The sequence below is a fragment of the Engraulis encrasicolus genome, chromosome 13, assembly GCF_034702125.1.
Source record: "Engraulis encrasicolus isolate BLACKSEA-1 chromosome 13, IST_EnEncr_1.0, whole genome shotgun sequence".
In the NCBI taxonomy this organism is placed as follows: Eukaryota; Metazoa; Chordata; class Actinopteri; order Clupeiformes; family Engraulidae; genus Engraulis; species Engraulis encrasicolus.
Genome location: NC_085869.1, coordinates 55,747,377 through 55,765,232, shown reverse-complemented (window position 1 = coordinate 55,765,232; position 17,856 = coordinate 55,747,377). Strand labels below are relative to the sequence as shown.

General features: G+C 39.9%; 1 protein-coding gene across 1 annotated transcript; it reads right to left on the bottom strand.

Moving 5' to 3' along the window:
• Window positions 1-7,901: 7,901 nt before the first annotated feature.
• On the bottom strand, window positions 7,902-16,505 carry bbs5 (Bardet-Biedl syndrome 5). Its single transcript, XM_063214348.1, has 12 exons — window positions 16,305-16,505; window positions 16,119-16,201; window positions 13,155-13,220; window positions 12,831-12,880; window positions 12,542-12,669; window positions 12,215-12,350; window positions 11,881-11,976; window positions 11,448-11,510; window positions 10,996-11,130; window positions 9,770-9,853; window positions 9,587-9,610; window positions 7,902-9,172 (listed from the first exon to the last, which is right to left on the bottom strand). The coding sequence occupies exons 1-12, from the start codon at window positions 16,364-16,366 to the stop codon at window positions 9,071-9,073; spliced, it is 1,029 nt and encodes a 342-aa protein (XP_063070418.1). The 5' UTR covers window positions 16,367-16,505; the 3' UTR covers window positions 7,902-9,070.
• Between the last annotated feature and the right edge of the window lie 1,351 nt (window positions 16,506-17,856).

Sequence of the window (17,856 nt, the reverse complement as noted above, 5' to 3'; positions counted from 1 at the left end):
TTGATTCAAGCAGGGTAACATCTTTTGTGAAAAAAATCTGTGCCTAAAATGGCCGGGGGAGGTTCGATCACTAATGTCGGGGCAGGTTCGATCAGTGGATTCCATTGACTTCCATTATATGGCACTACAATGGGGTCTATGTAATTTTTCAGAAACATTAAAGGAATAGGCTATGGAATTGAACTGAAAATAGCCTAGGGGAGAGGGGGGCACAAAGTAACGGTTTTTGCTTTTGAGCTGATATCTTCACATATAAGGCAGTTACATTATTAATTTTTTTTAACACATGAAACGTACACATCTGTGTTACATATTAGCACTTGTGGTTTGTTATAAAAACCTACCATTGCTTTACATTTTTACTGTTTGTGGAGGATGTAAAATGTTACATTTTACCCCACAGGTAGTGTAAGTTGTAACAGGGGGAGGATTAGTTGTAACACATGCTGAAAATATGTATTTAAAACAATTAATTCAGTATAATTTCACCACAAGTGTGTTTGTTTATAAATCTACGATACTTAAAGATACTTTCTTACCAAAGACACTAATAAAAAATAAATAAATAGGCTTTAGAGGCTTTAATTTTATGAGTCATTAAAAATCACAAAATTCAATCTCACAGTATAGCTTAATAATAACTTTTATAATCACTTAATATGAATAATATTTAAATAAGTAAACCCATACTTACAAATAAAATGTGATCGGTTTGCATTTGTGTGCCGATTTTATTTCACTTTTGTTTTTCCATTGACAAGAATGAGAATTTCATTGAGATTTACCGTGTTACAACTAGCCCTCGTGACCTCACCCATGACTGTTGCCAACCTAGCACTGGCTACGAAGTAGCAACAAACTTCAGCATGGTATCATTTTGTAACTGAGAAAACGCAGTATCAGGCAATATCGGAATAGTTTTGGTAGCTTGTACCTATGCTTCACTAAACAAAAAACAAGCGACGTGGAAAAAAATACTTTCAGGGTTCTAAAACACACTTTGTGGAATAACTCAATGAAATCTCAACGAAAATGTTTGAAACTTTTCCGAAGGCTTCTGTTGACTGAAACAATCGTGTTTACAGAAGTAGGCAGAAAATGATTGGTCCGTCTTGATAAAAAGTCCGTGTTACATCTTGCCCCCCGTTAGTTTGTGCCCCGTGCTCCCCTAATTAGGTTCAATGTTGAATGTGACATGTTGTTTGACCTCTTTTGCCAGTAATATGTTATAGGTTTTTAACAAGTTTAGTGATAAGGTAAGCGTACCCATTAAGCCCACCAAAATCTAAAATTCTTTATTTTTCAATCATCTTCACATATTTTTTGTGTGAAATATTTTGTTAAATAGTAAGATTTACCTCTCTTCTCAATGTTTGTCACTGAGTTGATGGATATTTCAAAGTACAATATGAAGATTTTTTACGAGAAAAGTGAAAAGTCTGAATGGGCTTAAATGGTACCATTGGTACCATTTAAGCCCACTTGTGTTCCAAATAAGCTCATATAGTTATTTCTCTATCAAAATACCTGGTGAGGTGTGTGAATTGAGTTTAAACAGTGGAGCCTACATGGCATAAATGGTTTCAGACCAAAAATGTAAGATTTGCTCAAAAATAGTGCATAAAACCTAATTAAATATTTACGGCATCTTTTACTTCATATACTTCATAAAATTCTTCATCTAAACAGAGAAATGTATTTTTTTTCTTATTGATTATTGTTTAGTTCATTACATTACGCCTTTTAAACCAACAACTTGGGATTGTACAGCACTTTTTATGTCCCTCAAAGGCATTTTTCATAAGCATGCATGCAAACTTGCATGCATTTCAATGGGGTGTACCATTTAAGCCCACCTAGTACCATTAAGCCCGCCTATACAAAAAGCTATTTTATGGAAATAATCAACTCCACAAAACATTTCATGATGCATTTCTTTAAAGACCAATGCCAAACAAACTGGAATATGCTTAGAATTCCATACCTAACCACCTTAAGTCTTACGGTAGAGTAAGATAAAGATGGTGTGTGGTTGTATCAAGAAAATATCGGCGTGTGCTCGCTCATAAAACACATCTTTCCATTTGATGGAAATGCTATAATTTAGTAAAAAACACTGCATGTATATATATAAAAATCATTACATTTACCTCTTAGTTTACTAAATATGAAAGTATTTTCAAAACATTTGACTTAAACTAGCTGATATTCTATGATTTCTGACATGTCCCAGAACAGCAAAGTTTTGAGGCAACTTCTTGTCAGTAGTCCTGAGACTGGATTCACTTGGACGGGAATAACTCGACGATAAAAAATGTGATTTGTTTGCAATAAAAAACATTTTGTCAGTTACTAAACCCTTTAATTGGATAGGGTGATGAACAACAAAATTCACCTTTTCCCTTTCTTTAAATTGGCCTCAAAGTTGAAAGTGGGCTTAAAGGGTACATGGGCTTAATGGGCACGCTTACCTTATGTTTATGATTTTTTAATCATTAGCCAATTTCTATCTTTGCATTCATGCTGATCTTTATAAGAAATGGTAAAAAGACATGCCTTTATTAATTTATCAAGCTATCTGCTTGCTATTTCACATTATAAGTTAGGTCTGTGATCAAACCAGCCCCGACTACCTGATCGAACCTGCACCGGCACAGTACTGCCTTTTTCTCAAACTGCTATGAGACCTTCTATTACTGAAGGTCAATGCTACTGAAAGGCAATGCACAAACTTAAAATACCAATACAACAGGAAAACAGGTCAGTTGTCCCGGGCCCAGGGAGAGAGTAGACCTAGCCCAGAATTGTCATCATCAATACATTGTAGCCTATTGGCCCTTTCAGATGACTTCGTCCTGTCAGCAGCCCTGTAGTCACAATGCATGGTGGATGGCTAGCCGGATGATGGCCACGTCCGAGGTGCATCCTGTCAGTCAGTCCATGACCTCTAGGACAGTGATTCTCAACAGGGGTGCCGCGCGGGCCCCCCTCTGGGGTGCTGCGGAAACGTGGCTGATAAATAAATTATGTAATATAATACATATTTGTCTAAATTGATGAGTTAATGCTAGTCAGTGGAATCTTTCATCTGCCATTTACGCACAATAAAGTAAATATAGGTTGCACCAATCAGCTGCAACTTCGAACGTAGGCCTAGGTCACGTGACGTCTCCAAATGTGTTACTTTTCTAAGCTTGTGTGGTATCGGATGCGATGTCATGTTACAGCTTGTTGGTTTGGGATGCCTTGACATTTTTCATGAATTGAAAGGGTGCCTCGCCCTTAAAAAATGTTGAGAAACAATGCCCTAGGAGGCCTATAGGTCTGTGGTCTGCATAATCTGGTTCTCATGCGATGGTTGTTACCAACCATGAGCGGAAATGCACGAAGGGTCTGCGTGAGAGCCAGGCTACTGGCCCTACAACTGTATGTCTTGAGGCCCCTTATCATGAATAGCACGATGCCAGTGCCACCTGTTTAAGTTAAAGACCTGATTTTATTACAAAGTTTTAAAACCATTAGGCCTACATTATATTTAGCAGACGCTTTTGACCAAAGTGACTTACAAAGAGTACATTCAAACACTCAAGACACAAGACAAAGCTTTTCTAATATGCTTTCTCTTAGAAATCCAGATTATTGACTTATTTTTTATCGGTCTTTCAGTAATGTTGTCTCCTAATTTCTGGCTTTTATACTTTACTCTACTTGCCGTTTTATGCCTTCATCTATTTTGTTTTATTTTATTTATTTATTTATTTCACCTACCATGCCTTGTGCTCTTATTTTATTGTATTTTTGTAAAGCACACTGAAGTGCCTTTAAATTGGCTTGCCTTGCCTAAAGCATCACCCTCTGATCAGACAATCAAAAAAAAGAGACAAAGAATAAAAAAATAAAAAACAACAACAACAAAATACAGAGCAAATACTTCTTTTTAACATTGCTTGATTGTGAATATGACTGCTGTCATGTCTTTCTTTTCCTCTTCTTCAGATCCCGTTTCAGTAGCACTGCGTACCTCAGAGCATTTGCTGGCCCTGTAGAAGATGGATATGGAAAAAATACTTGAAATGCTTGACATTTTTACAATTGGATAGCAAATCAAGAAAACATGCAGCAAGTCACACAAGTCATGAACACAAACAGAGAATATACTGTAGCACACACGTAGACACACAAATCATGATCACAAACATCAATTAAGAATGTAAAAGGAGTTTGTTGTTTGAGTTGAGTAGGAGTTGTTTGTTTAGGCTTTATGTTAGGGTTTTTCTTTTTGTCCATGCTTCCTTTGTACCAGCGCATGTTTTCCTCTAATAAAAAAAAGGAAAGAAAAAAGAGATATTATGTCCTGCCTTGGGCCCCCTAGTCCTACACTCATAAAAAACTGCAACAACAAAAACAGCTGATATGAAATAAGGCTCCTATTCCGCTCTAAAGGAATTTCAATGGAAAGACCATTTAAGTAATTGAAATAAAAAATTGCATTTTACCGGGCATCTAATAAAATTAGCATGGGATTACGCACCCACATAGTCCTGATTTACAGATTATGATGGCGATGATGACGATGAGAAGGAATCCTACACATGAAGTGGCAGCAGCTTTCATGTACAGCGCCGCCAGTTGGTATTGGCACCCTTTAATTTTATTTACAAAGTGTACAATATATCCAGAAATAAATGGAAATATACACAACTTTTACCATCAGGATCTTTTAATTGAACATTATAAGATATTTAGAATTGCCAAGTATTTATTTCCAAATGCATTTTGTAATTTCAAGCAAAAACACGAAAAAGGGCATGACCAGGAATATTGGCACCCCTCCTTCAAGGGTTAATTGCACACTATTAGACAGCAATGGCAGCCTCCGAAGGTATTGGTTTTCATCAATGACTGTGTTCTTTCATTTTACAACCGATCCACTGTGCATTTGGATGTGTTCTTTGGGTTTTTGTCTTGCTGGAGTGCACATGATGTTCAACTCAAACCAAGTGTTCTTGCCATGGTTACAAATTTTCCTGTAAATGATGATACCTGTCATGTCATGATGCCTGTCATTATACCTGTGATACGGTCAAAGCCTCATAATATTTTGGATCGGACATCATGCTTGATTTTTGGTAGGGTGTCCTTTTCCTTAAAGACTTTCTTGCAGAGTATGCAAACATGCTGTAAGTCACTGAAAAACTGTGCTTTTGCTTCATCTGACCTTAAAACGTTCTTAAAAGGGCTGTGCTATGCCTGTGTTTTCTCATACAGTCGTCAGGTGTTCCCTGTTATGACTTTTATTAAGCAATGTGGTCTGCCTTGGTCTCCAACCAAAAGGCACTGCTTTGTGTAGTGTTTAACACAGGGTGCTTATTGAAAAAAACTACCCAAAACAGTTCAAAGTTGACAGTCAGGTCTGTAGATGTTAGCCCTTGTGTTTTTTCATTATTTGCACCGACTTCCAAATACTTTTATCATAATGTCTTCCCCTACCCCCCACATCCAAGGATGTTCTTTACAGCTCCATGTTTGGCAGATTTCTGAATAACACAACACAGTGTTGAAAATGTTATACCAAGGTCTTTTGAGATGACCTTTTATTATTTGGAGGTCTTGTTTTTGCAAATAATAGTATTTGTGGTGTCCTCAGGCAGCTCCTCTGTCTTCACATTGGTGAAAGACACACAAGCTGTAACAGGTGGTTATTTAAACACAAATGTCATAATTCCTTGTCTAATTAATGTTATATGGGCAAAAGCAAGTAGTCAAAGGTGATTCCCATTTGCGATTTACCATAATTGAGTCAAATTAGGCTTCCACAATGGTATCCGGGTGCCAATACCAGTGATCCAGGGAGCTTTACCGTCTTCAATTTTTTCCCTCTCATAGTTTAGTATTTAATGCTGTTGATTATTTTTATATTAGTATCAACCACAAGTTATCTATAGAAAAATCATGGTTGACCTTATTATTTGTTTTCTGGAGATATGTCCCATGATGTACTTAAACTTCAAGGGTGCCAATAGTAACTGGCGGCACTGTAAGCCTGTGATATGGGGTATTCTTCCACTGTTGAGCAAAGAGAAATGGTAGGGTGGAATGTAAAAGCTGCATCTTACACATACTGTACACATACACAATATAGCCGACATACAGTATTAATTAGATACAGTAAATACCTGCATCAATGGTCAGGTTCCATGTTTGAGTCACAATACCAGGATGCCGCATAGTCACTTTCCAACATGTATATATTCCCTCATCTGATTTCTCTGTGTGATATGTTGAGCGTCGTTGCTGTGGCATTCCAACATGATCTCCAAAAATTCCGTGCTCCTGGACACGGATGTTAAGGACACAAAATCTGTGTCCAGGAGCACGGATTTTGCCAAAATTCCGTGCTCCTGGACACGGAATTATTTTCCGTGATGGACACACAGAAGTGTTCTCTCTATACTCCCACAGCTCTGTGTTTCCACAGTTTTGTGTTTTCTCTCATTTTTCTAATTTCAAATATTTTTTCTAAAAAAAACATTTCTTACTGACAGGTTAGAGTTAGGGATTGTTTTAGTCTGGGCAGAGCTAGTTTTCTTTCATTCATTATATGAATTTGACAGCCTAGCAACCAACTGGAAAAGCTATTTCTCAAAAATATGTCTTTAATGACAGGTTAAAGTAAGGGAATGTTTTGGTCAGGGCATAACTTAAATTGCTATATCATTATTTTGTTTAGGATTAGCATTTGGTATGTATTTTCTAATGATAGAGTTGACAGTGCTCTGGTAATAGCCTATAGAAAGCACTTCCGTGTGCCCATCACGGAAAACAATTCTGTGTCCAGGAGCACGGAAAACAATTCCGTGTCCAGGAGCACGGAATTTTGGCAAAATCCGTGCTCCTGGACACGGATTTCGTGTCCTTAACATCCATGTCCAGGAGCACGGAATTTTTGGAGATCAGGCTGTGGCATTCATCCTGTCAGAGGTTATATCATGTATGACTTCTACTTCTACTGCCTCACTGTGTAGGCCTATTATACTGGCAAATAACTGTGTTTCACCTTTTTTCCAAACAGTTTTAACATACTTGGATGTGTTGCAGAAAAAACTATACATTTTCTCCCTGGTGTTTCATGACATGTGTTGTTGGAATGGTTATATCTGTGCCAGAAAAAGAAAACAAAACATCTTAATGATGAACAGCCCAAACATAAGTCATATTGTCATACAATATACAGTAATGTACATTTGTGAAGGTAAAATGAAAAAACCTGATGGCCAGCGTGCCCAAGTGAGTGTAGATAGGCAGAGTCCCAGCCCAAGAATCCTTGGGGATATCCTTTCCATGCTACTGTATGATGTCCAGTGATGAGTGAGGGTGCCTGCTCTGTTGTTCAACAGTGTGAGGAACTGTGCTCTAGTTAGAGTCTGCTCAGAACAGGAAGTGGTTATCAGCACGAGAGAGACCCTGAGAGCAGATGCACTAATTTCGGTGCATTAGCTCAGGCTTAGAGAAGATGTCAGAACAAAAATACTCACCGTGTGTATGTATGAACGGCACGAGTGTTGGCTTTTCATATACGTTGTTCTATTATTCCTATAAACGCTGTACCCCATTAAGACGACTTCTGACGACCCCCTCTGTATCTATGGCTATCAGTGCATGGCAGAGAGAGAGAGAGAGAGAGAGAGAGAGAGAGAGAGAGAGAGAGAGAGAGAGAGAGAGAGAGAGAGAGAGAGAGAGAATCCGATTTTACAAGATGTTTTATTCCTCCCTCAATTCTCTCTGCGGTCAGTTTTTATGCTGTTCATATTGTCAAAACCGTCAGTGTATACAGCATGTATAACATACTCCAGTACTTCAGCAAGAATACAGCAACACAACACCACTAATGCATCCCAGTGTCAAAAGAATAAATAGATTGTTTAATAGAAATCTATACAAACCGCTCATATACATTTACGTGATACAATAACACACACACTCCATATTCAACATTGTCACTGTCACTCACTAACACATAGAACAGACATGGTTACTTTAGTTCATGAAAATTCATCAAACAAAACAGATAACTTTGGTAAGTAAGTTACCATCTCAGCAAGACAAACAGACAACCACTGCCTCACAAAAACTACACCCTGGGAGTACTCCAAGCGCTGTATGTGGTTTACTGTCCAAGAATGGTAATTATCATAATATAAGGGTCTTATGAATTCAATCTTCTAGCAAAACCACATCAGAGGGATCAGCTATTAACAGATTTACCAGTTGCACTAGTATGTGTTTTAGTGACCTCTTGGTCTGAGTGAGTGGCAACGAGGGGTCTTATGGATTCATTCTTCCAGAAAAATTCAGGGCCCAGCTATTAGCAGGTTTACCACTTGTGCAGAGGAAACGGTCCAAGTTCAGTCCACAGTACAGAGTACAATGTAATCCTGCTTCATGGAATACCTAACATGTGGACATTCAGGTGGTCAGGTGGGGCGGATGGCTTTTGTGAGGCTGGTAGAGCGGAGTGCCAAAAAGTCAGAGAATGTGTGCGCATCAGTAGCACAGGTTCCGGGCCACACCAAAGATTACTGAAAGGACAATATCGGTTCAATGCTCCCGGACAAAGTTTAATGGCATTGTGTCATAAAACTTTGTCTGGGAGCATCCAACAGTGTTGCGGACATACATTTTCCTTTCAAAGATGAGTCAGGCATCCGCATCCGTGCTGCCTCGTGACAGCCACAGCCACAGCGCTGCTGTCCTAGTATGGGGTTCCTATGTCTTTCACAACCATCAGCAAAGATGTTATTTTGCTGCCACCTACTGGATGATTTGCGTATCACCTTACGCCTTTATGTTCATTCATTTCAAGCAGCGTTACCCCCGTACCAAGATTGACACATTCATTCCAATAGACAGGGCTAGTCAACACACAGCATCTAATTGTCCTATATTTAAACGTGTCAGTCCATGATCTCATTGGCTTCAGGGTCCTGTTGCTGTGGGGTGGGGGTAGGGCAGAGGAGAAGGTCATAAAACATGGACACGGGTGTCCCATGGACATTTGGGCCACACTGCCTCAGCCCATGACCTCCCAGAGGCCCTGCAGGGTGAAGCCGTCCTTCAGCTTCTCGATGGCCAGGCCCAGCTCCTCAGAGAACACCGGCTCCCTGTCCTGTTGCTGTAAGGGGAGGCAGAAGAGGGCATCATTGGCATCATCATCATCACAAAAGACACACAGACAAATACACTTAACACATATTAACACGTTATTACCACTATCATCATCATAATCTTCACAGCACACATACACACAGGTGTAGACAAAGACACTTTACACATAGTAACTTTAAAAACCCAGACACATAGCACGCAGAGAACGACAAAGAGACACTGATAGATACTGTGCCGTACATAAACACACACACACAAACACACACACACACACAAACACACACACACACACACACACACACACACACAAACACACACACACACACAAACACACACACCATGGGTGGACAAAGATGCACAGTCAGCCAATTCTCACACATACTGTAGTTACAGTCCGATAGTATGAAAAATAGAGCATTACCTTATTTCCATCAGCAAAGTAGGCCTAGAGAGAAAGAGAGATGAAGAGAATGTTTGTATGGATTGAATTGGACAAATATGGCAGTGTGAGTGTGGGTATGGGTAGGTGTGTGCGCGTGTATGTGTGCAGTATATACTATGCGAATGTGATTGAGTAAGTGAGATGAAGAGATACAGTACTCACAGTGAAGGCGTCTGTTTGCTCGTCTGGTTCGATCTCCACATCATCTGGTGGCTGCTCCACCGTCAGCTCCTCCAGTGGCTGAGGCTGCAAACAGAGAAACATCAAACATGTACTGCAAATAACATGCGTTAACAAATTTTATCACCCAGTGAGCAGACGGAACGTCTTCTGATTGGCTGAGCAGGTGTCCTTTATTCCCCGGTAGCAGGACACCCATGATGTCATGCGGGCGTGCGGGCGTCCAAGTTGCTTCTTTTCTAACTTCTGGCAAAGTGCCGTTACTAATTCTATCGCATCTGGTTGTCTAGTCAAGACCGCATCATTAGTTCTATCGCATCTAGTTGTCTAGTCAAGACCCCGTTACTAATTCTATCGCATCTGGTTGTCAAGTCACCCCAACATTCTGCGCGCGTCCTTACATGCCTCCGATAGAGGCGCGTCTCACTAGATTAGGAAGTGGTGCCCATAGCAACGTACGAAGCGCAGTAGTGAATCTACTTTCTCACGAAGCCTTAGATCAACATATTAATAAATTAATACTTAAATGCTGGTAACCGGGTGATAAGCGGAATAGCGGCCTTCGAGCTGTCCCGATATCAAGGGAAAATGGCTCGTCGGCTACTATTCCATACATATAGTGGTGGAGGATGCAAACAGAGAAAAATCGTCAAACATGTACTGCAACTAACATACGTAAATGCATCATATAGTGGTTGAGACTGCAAACATAACATCAACAACGCACATTCAAAAAAATATATATATCATAGATTTCCAAAGAACTTAGGTAGATGTCTAGGTCTTTCCGTTACTGTTCATGTTACTGTTTTTATTTTGTTCTGCTCAGCTTTGAGGCCTTTTAAAGCTATGTGTCAAACAGCTAAGTTACTATTACGCTGGGAACCCAGGTTCGACTCAGGCCCAAGGTGGTTTCCTGATCCTGTCCCATCTTACACTGTCCAGTCATAACATTGCCTGAAAAAAACTTTTAAAAAATCTTCAGGGTAGGTGGGGATTTTCCAGCAAAATGAGTGTAGTTATGCTATTTATTTGCTATTACAAACATGACCTGAACACAAAAAAGAGCCAACTTAACCTTATGCAGCAACAAGTTGATCTCTTTCTAACACACACACACACACACACACACACACACACACACACACACACAGTTTAAGTTCCCCATCATACTGTAATCAGTAAAACCGTCTTTCCTATGTACGTACCTTCTCCTCCATCTCGTACTCAACACCAAAGATGGGGTTGTTGGAGTAGACTTTGTGCAGAGAGTTGATCTCCTTCACCGCATCTTGCAGCTTGTCCATGGGGTCAATCTTGAAGCCCAGAACGTAGCCTCCAGTCTGAAAACAATAATAAAAAAAATGCAATACAGTATCACTAGCCTGTGTTTGTGCATGTGTGTGCATGAGTGTCACTGACTTCTGCGCATGAAAAAGAAAGAAAGAGAGAGAGAGAGAGAGAGAGAGACACAGAGAGAGAGAGAGAGAGAGAGAGAGAGAGAGAGAGAGAGAGAATGAAATGTCCTTATCAACATTATGTTATCGTTCTCCGAAAGCTTTGGTGATACTGATAGTATACAAACAGGCTCACAAATAAAGCAAACTTGAATTGAGTAGAGAGAGAGAGATAAAGAGTTGTCACATCATGAATGGTTTACCTGCTGTGAGCTCTCTATGACCAGGGCCAGACCAAACTTGGAGTCTCTTATCCTAATGGAGCGCTACAATCAGACAGACAGAGAGAGACAAAGAGGAAAAGTCATCATGGTATCCTTACATTTCAGCTCATTCTCATGAAGTATCATATCTTCCAGTCTAGCCTGATCTTATTCTTAGACGTGGTCGATCACTTAAATGAGTATTTAGTGGTAACTTGTAGGCCTATTTCATAAAAACGTAAACAGTCCATCTGTGTTTTTCCAATATAATTTTTCTTAGTTCCTTTTTCAAATGCAATAATTTGGCAGACCACTTGCACGCTTGCAGCACATCTGTAGAGCCCTTTGGTGTGTGTGTGTGTGTGTGTGTGTGTGTGTGTGTGTGTATGTGTGTGTGTGCACGCACGTTGGGAGTAGGGTATGGAATACGTACGATCTGCAGGTAGGGGATGCTGACATTGAAGCTCTCGTTCATGTTGGCATGCCACACGATCCGGACATTAGTGATGAAGAAGGTTCCCAGGTTGCCCTAAAAAAAACAAAAAAAAACCAAACAAAAAAACAGAAGATATTGTCGAGCCCATTTGTTTTGGACACATAACCCTTCAATGTGTCACATACAGTAATACACTACATTAGAGTTTTTCCTTTGTATCATTTTTTTTTTTTTGAAATTCAGTAAATCAGCCTGGGGTTTGGATTTTCAGGCAAAACAACAACAAACAACAACAACAACAAATAACAACAAAACAGCCACAAGCTCTCACCTGGTCACTGGAGAGATTCCACACACCGTTGATCTTGTCGTACACCTGCTCTCGTGGAAGGAGCCGCAGCTGCTTGTTCTGAATCAGAGCCCCCCTCAGCTTCAGGTCCCGATACATTTTAGACGTTTCATACGCCCTATGGAAATCAATCACTTCACTGTGTTGTAGCGAAACAGTAAACCTCTTGGTTCTTGCCCAAGGTCATTTCCCGATCCTCCCCCATCTCTCTCTCTCTCGGACATTTCCTGTCCCCTATTTATTATCTTCTGAAATAATGAAGGCTCGAAAGGCCAAAACGTACAAAAAATAAATCATACAAAAACTGACCTGTGCACAGCAATGACTGATATGAAGAGTCTGGGGCTGCCGGGCACCACATTGGTGAAGATGAACTCAAACCGGGTGTTGTTAGACTTGGTTAGTATGTACAAGGCCTCTGTTTGCCCCCTCAGTTTCTTTGAGAGAGAGAGAGAGAGAGAGAGAGAGAGAGAGAGCGAGAGAGAGAGATCACACATTTAAAGAAGAGATTTAATATTCATATTGTCCACAAACATCCACAACATGTCCTTGAAATATCCACAATATCTGATTGATTATAGATGTAAATCCCACATACCGAATTGGCTGTTCTTGTTGTGATGTTGATGACGGTGTTGTATCCTACAGCTGTGGAACACAGGAACAGGATCAGCATTACAACATCCAACAAAACAAACAGGTCTCAAGATTCAGGACAGCAGAAGGTAACCTAAAGGTAACAATGCAAGAAGTGCTTCAATATACCTAAAGCTCACTGCAATGCATCACATAGTTTTACATTAAGAAAATAATGTATGCAAAGATAATAAAATGTAGGCCTATATGCATATGAAAAAAAAGTTTATAAGGACAAACAATGCCCGAGTCAAAGTTGTAGGCCTTCCATGCCATGTCTACTTACAGAGGTTAACTCTTGGCAGAGCAAGCGAATGCCAGATGATTCTCAGGTTGGTCACCAAAAGTCTACCTGCAATTTGCAAATGATGATACATTGACACCTGTTAGCTCTGACATCATAGCCATTGTGGGCGAAAGGAGACAGGGAGCAGCATTTTGGAATGTTGGATTGTCAAATCACTAAGAGCAACCAACAAGAGAAGAGGAGTTCGGTGTTACAGATGTGAGTCATTTGCCTATGTGGTTGTAAAAACGGGTGTAGGCCAAACTGTAATCATTGCACTGCATGAGTCGATATTACAAACTCGTGTCTTTTAAGCCATTGATGTGCGCAGCTATTCTGGACTTTACGGTCCCATTCACTTCAATTCATTTTTTTGGCGTTTTACATATTTCGGACCGTGCGGACGCCGCTGTACTCGTGCGAGGAAAACAACAATTGTCTCGGGTGCTAAACATGGTCATGGAACGGCTTGCTTAGCCAGAATGGTGTGTGTTGTGTCATTTCGAAGATAATTAAAGAAAATCTTATTACAATGGGATTTCTCATAGGCATGGTTTTGCATGTCTCTTATCTCTTTTCATGTTGACTGAGCTATTACCGTTACAAGTTTACAAGGTGCACAGCGCACATATGTATGCATACAAAAAGGAAGAATACATTTCACAGTGTAATTCTGCAAATAATTCACTTCAAAGTTAAGTGTTATTACATAGGCACCATGGTCATCAATATGTGTGTAAGAACAAGTGAAAAAACAAATCGGTCAGTTTGTCAAAGAGGAGATGGTAGATATGCGCACCATAGTACAAAGTATGCATCACACCATGCTTCTGAATGATATGAAGGAAAAATACTGACGGCACATAGCCTAGGCCTACGTCTCTTTCCTCAATAATGCACATGCCACATCACTCAAGCAACATTATCTTCATTAGCTAATGTGGCCACAGGGGGGCGATATTGTAGGGCACGCTGAGACATTCGGATTCAATTTAACTCACTATTAGGCTATATAACAAAGGTTGCATTATAGGCTAGGCTACTACATATACAGGGCTTTTTCTGAACGGGGAAATAGGGGCGCTCCACCCTCATACCTCCGCGGGTGCACCCTCATACTTCTGTTTTTTTAATATATATATAAATTACTTTTTTGAGTGCCCCTTGTAAATTCCCCCCTTCACCTCCCGCAACCTGCCATGATGCTCCCTCATGCCAAAAATTCCTAGAAAAACCCCTGATATAGTAATTAATTGGCAAACAATTCATGTTGTTTCTATTGTAATGGGATTGCTACATTCAAGAAGTTTCCAATGTCTTCCGTCTCCTCTGTCTTTTCCATGTTTGTAGGTTAAGAATTAACAAACAAAATCTTAACATTGTACTGCATGTTTTAGATGGGCCCATGTACAAAGTACTTCAAGTCTGTCTGTAGGGCACATCAAGGGTCTGTGAGAAAAGGGTGCTTGCGCTGCTGACAATGTGTAAATGCTTCCATTACATCCTATAGGCCTACATGGTTACAAGAATTTCTGCAATGTGTTGTGTTGTTTTGAAGAAAATTGAATAAAATCTTATTATAGTGGGATGTCATTTGCATGATTGGACAGGTTTCATATCTCTTAGCATGTTCACTGCGTCATCACCATTTCATCTTACAATGTGCAGAATGATCAGAACTTTCTGTAATTCTGAAAATAAGTAACTCTGAAGTTAACAGATCATACCACATATGTAATAAGTAGTACAAATTGAGAATGATTAATTTCTCAAAGCAGACACTGTGGATGATATGTAGCATAATACACAGTATGTGTCGCTATATGCTCCTGAAAGATATGCTGAAGACATACTGAAGGCACAAATATTTATTTTCCCAATAAGCCTTATAATGTAGGCCTATATCAGGAGTGAGGTTACATACACGTGAGTAAAAGTTGAATGCTGAGTGGCCTTGAACCCACAACTTATGGTATGGACAGCATGACTTCATCCACTAAGCTACCACAGTTTCATAAGAAATGTTAAGACCAGAAAGATATGTTGTCGTTGTGCATTTTAACACAATAAATCATATAAAATATATTTTCCCTGCACCATTACCTCATTGTCTGAAGTATGATGAAGAAATGATTGGAGGCCTATATGATTTTTTAGTGCTGTGATAATGTGCACAACAAGAAGTTTTCTGGTCAAACAAATTTTACTGAAACTGTGGTAGCTTAGTGGATGGAGTCATGCCTACCATTCCACAGGTTGTGGGTTCAAGGCCCATCAAAGGACAGTTTTACACTCGTGTATGTTACCTGACTTCTGATAGGCCATGATTAGTCTAATTCAGTAAATATATATTTGTGTGTACAGTATTTCTTCAGCATATAACTCATGAGCATATTTCGATGAATACTGTGTATTATGGTGCATATCTACCGTCTCCTCTTTGACAAACTGACCAATTTGTTTTTTCACTTGTTCTTATACACATATTGATGACCATGGTGCCTATGTAATAACACTTAACTTTGAAGTGAATTATTTGCAGAATTACACTGTGAAATGTATTCTTCCTTTTTGTATGCATACATATGTGCGCTGTGCACCTTGTAAACTTGTAACGGTGATAGCTCAGTCAACATGAAAAGAGATAAGAGACATGCAAAACCATGCCTATGAGAAATCCCATTGTAATAAGATTTTCTTTAATTATCTTCGAAATGATACAACACACACCATTCTGGTTAAGCAAGCCGTTCCATGACCATGTTTAGCACCCGAGACAATTGTTGTTTTCCTCGCACGAGTACAGCGGCGTCCGCACGGTCCGAAATATGTAAAACGCCAAAAAAATGAATTGAAGTGAATGGGACCGTAAAGTCCAGAATAGCTGCGCACATCAATGGCTTAAAAGACACGAGTAGATTACAAATGTTGTTGGTGGTGATGGTGGTGGTGATGATGAGCTACCTCTGTCGCCGTTGTTTCCCTTCGTGTCTTCTATGGAATCCAAACAATCTATAAGGACTTCCCCGGGTCTTGTTTTCATTTGCCTATAAAACAATACCCATGGACATGCACATCAATTTGTGTGTGACATAGAATTTGGTAAAGGACGATGTGTTGATGCAGGTTAGCTTCGGAAAGGATACTCACTGTGCCGTAATATCGAACCTAACATCTCGGTCTTCCCACAGCACATCCAGGACAGCTGCCATAGTCGGTCGATAAACTCGTGTGTTTGTGCGTTGTTAGTCCTAAATTTCCTCACAGATCTCGAAGTGTGCTACAAAGCTGAATTGCACTTAGATTAGCTGGTCCTCAAGCTAATCCTCCGCGTCACTGCGTCACCTCGGCAACAACATCTACAGTGCCCGCTGAGGCCCAAACTACAGGTAGTTCATGAACGCGTTTCTAGACAGGGATGCCTTTGGGTCCTCCTACTCCTCCTCCTCCTTCTTCTTCTTCTTGAATGGCGGTTGACATTGACTAGTAGGCGAGTACATTTAGGGTTTAACCCCCAAAAATGTGATACAAAGGTTTTTTTTCATGGATTCTATTAGGCTACTATTGGACCTACTAAATGACACACTAAAAATCTGGTAAAATCTGACTTTGGGAAATGAGTTATTTTCAACATGGCTGCCATAGGCTTTATTAGAAGAGTCGAGAGACCATAGACATATGCTGTGTTCCATTACCCGTACTTACCGCCCTTTCCGCACTGTGTTTGGGTACGCAGGGTGTTCCATTTCTAATCGCGACGGTAAAGTGTACTGTAAATTACCCGGATAACGCCCCCAAAACGGCCATTTTTCGAAGTGTGGTGTTACTGTACACTTTTCGCACTCAACGGCCGCCATGTTTGTGACGTAGTTGAGTGCCAGATCTGTCAAACGGTTGAATCTCCGTGATAACAGCATAGTTTTGATTCCAAAGACAATCGCCATGTGTATTAGAGGCAGGGGTAACTTTAAAAAGTGTTAGCATAAGGAACAGTGCCTTCCGTGTTGAATTGCATATTGGCGGTTGGTAAACTCGGATGTCACGCGGCAAACCGTCATTTCCGTTAAGTGTATCAGACAGAACGGGAATCGGAATGTACTCGCCTCGTGAATTGCGGAGGGTGGAAAGGGTACTTCACTGCACTCAAACAAGGTACACAGTACAGAGGGCGAGTAATGGAACACAGCTATAGATGTCTATGCGAGAGACACTCCAGGTGAATAGGCCAAAAAAATGAGTTTGCCGATCTCACCATAAAACTTAATCCGGTGATTACTCACATGTTTGTGAGGAAAAAAATGTATTGCAAGTTTTCTGAAATGTTATGTTTTAATATGGTAATTGGAATATATCTAATTAAATATGTAGGCCTATTACCTAGGCCTACATTTCAAAATGGGAAAACTCAAAATCTGAAAAAGGCCAAAATTACTCTTTTATTTCGTTTCTAGTAAGCCAGAAGATATCTTTAGAAGAGATTATGGACATCTCTTTTTGTTTTGTAGTAAATCTAAACATCTTTGTGCAGACACATCAGCTAGCTTTTTTTTCAAAACATGATTATTTAACATCTCTCTTAGATGTAAATAATTGAGTTTTATGTTTCTCAAGTTCTTCCAGACATTCTTTGAGTCTGGTGGTATCATTCTTAGCATGTATCAAGGGCATGGTGCTGTCCTCAAATCATAGCTTCTCCACAGAG

Bases quoted from the DNA above. Each gene is read 5' to 3' on its own strand.
- bbs5 (XM_063214348.1), bottom strand. From the start codon at position 16,366: ATGGCAGCTGTCCTGGATGTGCTGTGGGAAGACCGAGATGTTAGGTTC. The intron at 16,202-16,304 runs GTGAGTATCCTT...ATTGTTTTATAG, and splicing joins AGGTTCGATATTACGGCACA to GCAAATGAAAACAAGACCCG. The intron at 12,670-12,830 runs GTATGTGGGATT...TCTCTCTCAAAG, and splicing joins CAACAAGAACAGCCAATTCG to AAACTGAGGGGGCAAACAGA.